The sequence below is a fragment of the Monopterus albus genome, unplaced genomic scaffold (assembly GCF_001952655.1).
Source record: "Monopterus albus unplaced genomic scaffold, M_albus_1.0 scaffold144.1, whole genome shotgun sequence".
Classification (NCBI taxonomy): Eukaryota; Metazoa; Chordata; class Actinopteri; order Synbranchiformes; family Synbranchidae; genus Monopterus; species Monopterus albus.
The window spans coordinates 175,304-177,072 of NW_018128024.1; the positions used below are offsets into that span (position 1 = coordinate 175,304).

At 41.7% G+C, this 1,769-nt stretch overlaps 1 protein-coding gene across 1 annotated transcript in view; it reads left to right on the forward strand.

The window, feature by feature from the left end:
- Nucleotides 1-1,449, forward strand: part of fgg (fibrinogen gamma chain) — a 3,599-nt gene extending 2,150 nt beyond the window's left edge. Inside the window, exons 7-9 of the mRNA XM_020614361.1 lie at nt 265-449; nt 624-901; nt 1,165-1,449. Coding sequence (XP_020470017.1) covers nt 265-449; nt 624-901; nt 1,165-1,352 — 651 coding nt within the window. The 3' untranslated portion in view covers nt 1,353-1,449. The remainder of the gene's footprint in view (nt 1-264; nt 450-623; nt 902-1,164) is intronic.
- Nucleotides 1,450-1,769: the final 320 nt, after the last annotated feature.

Sequence of the window (1,769 nt, forward strand, 5' to 3'; positions counted from 1 at the left end):
GAAAGAAAAAACTGCTGTCCCCTAAAACACTCAGAATACCCTTCTTTTTTGGCAAAAAGGAAAATGTAAAACTCTCCTCATTTTCCACATGGGAGGTTCCATGTTCTCTCACTAAAAATGTTTATAAATTCCCTTAGTGGTTTGATCTTTTTAGAATAACATTAGGAGAAATGTTTTGTTGACTAACTCTAGAAAAAATAATGTAATTCTTCTTCTGCCTTAACAAGTTTTGATCACTCTCATCACTTTTTTTTATGTCCACAGAGACGTGATGGAAGTGTGGACTTCCATAAGGACTGGACCCAGTACAAGCAGGGCTTTGGTTATCTCTCCCCAGATGACACTACAGAGTTCTGGCTCGGCAATGAGAAGATCCACCTGCTAACTCTCAGTACAACCTTTCCAACTGTGCTGAGGATTGAACTTGTTGACTGGGAAGGCAACAAAAGGTACACACACACACACACGCACACGATAACAGATTATGTAAGAAGAGAGCAAAGGGCCTCACTGACTAACCAAACATGACCCCAAGGTTTCTTTTGGAGAAGAAAAAGAAGACTCAGCAGAGGCACCACACACTAACAGATCCTCCTTTCCTCTTTGTGACTTCCTTTGTCCAGGTATGCAGACTACACCAGGTTTAGAGTGGGACCAGAGGCTGACAAGTACCGTCTGACCTATGCTTACTACTTTGGCGGTGATGCTGGTGATGCTTTCGACGGCGTTGACTTTGGAGATGACCCCAGTGACAAGTTCTACACATCACACAATGGCATGCACTTCAGTACCCATGACCAAGACAATGACAAGTATGACGGCAACTGTGCTCAGCAGGACCGTTCTGGGTGGTGGATGAACAGATGTCATGCTGCACATTTGAATGGCAGATACTACCGAGGTAAGATCATGTGGTTAAAATCACTGCCAAAGCCTTTAACTGATGTTCATTTGCATTATTGATGGTGTTTTAAACCATTTGTTAACAGATCAGCAACACAATCCCACATGCACAAACAGAAAACCATTGTCCGAGCACTCTTACAGTACAGGCCAAATGTTTGGAAGTACTTTCCCTTTGAATTTAATGGGAAAAGTGGGTCAAGAATTTTGACTGTACTGTATCAGTGCAAAATCATTTAAAATGTTTCTCTCTTCATCCAGGTGGCAGATACACAGCAAAGGATGCAGGTGAACATGGTTACGACAATGGCATCATTTGGGCCACATGGCACGACCGCTGGTACTCCCTAAAAGAGACCACCATGAAGATCATTCCCCTCAGTCGCATCACGGCAGAAGATGGACAGCAGACTGGTGTCAAACAGTTTGCCGGACTTGGAGATGTATAAAAAGTGGACACACGTGTTTGTGGGCTACACTTATCGTGTTCAGCACAACAGCCTTGAAACCACCATAGATCAAATAAAACACCATCGTTGAAACTTTCTGACTTTGTGGTTTCTCCGTATGATGTTTGCTTGATGTGATGATCTGACTTGGACAACAATATTCACATCTCATTTCTATCTTTAAGTGTTGTTTTGAGCACTGAATACATGTTTTTTCTTTAACAAATATGCTTGGGTTTACTTTGTTGGACACTTTTTGGACTCAACTGCTGCCTAGTAAAGTCTGTATGACAAGAGGATGATTTTTAAAAGTGTGTAGATGAGACGACAGCATTTGGTTTAAAAAAGCATCAGGAAAGCTCAAATAAAATGTCTCTGAATGGAACCTGCAAAACCTTCAAATGTTTTGTCATACTA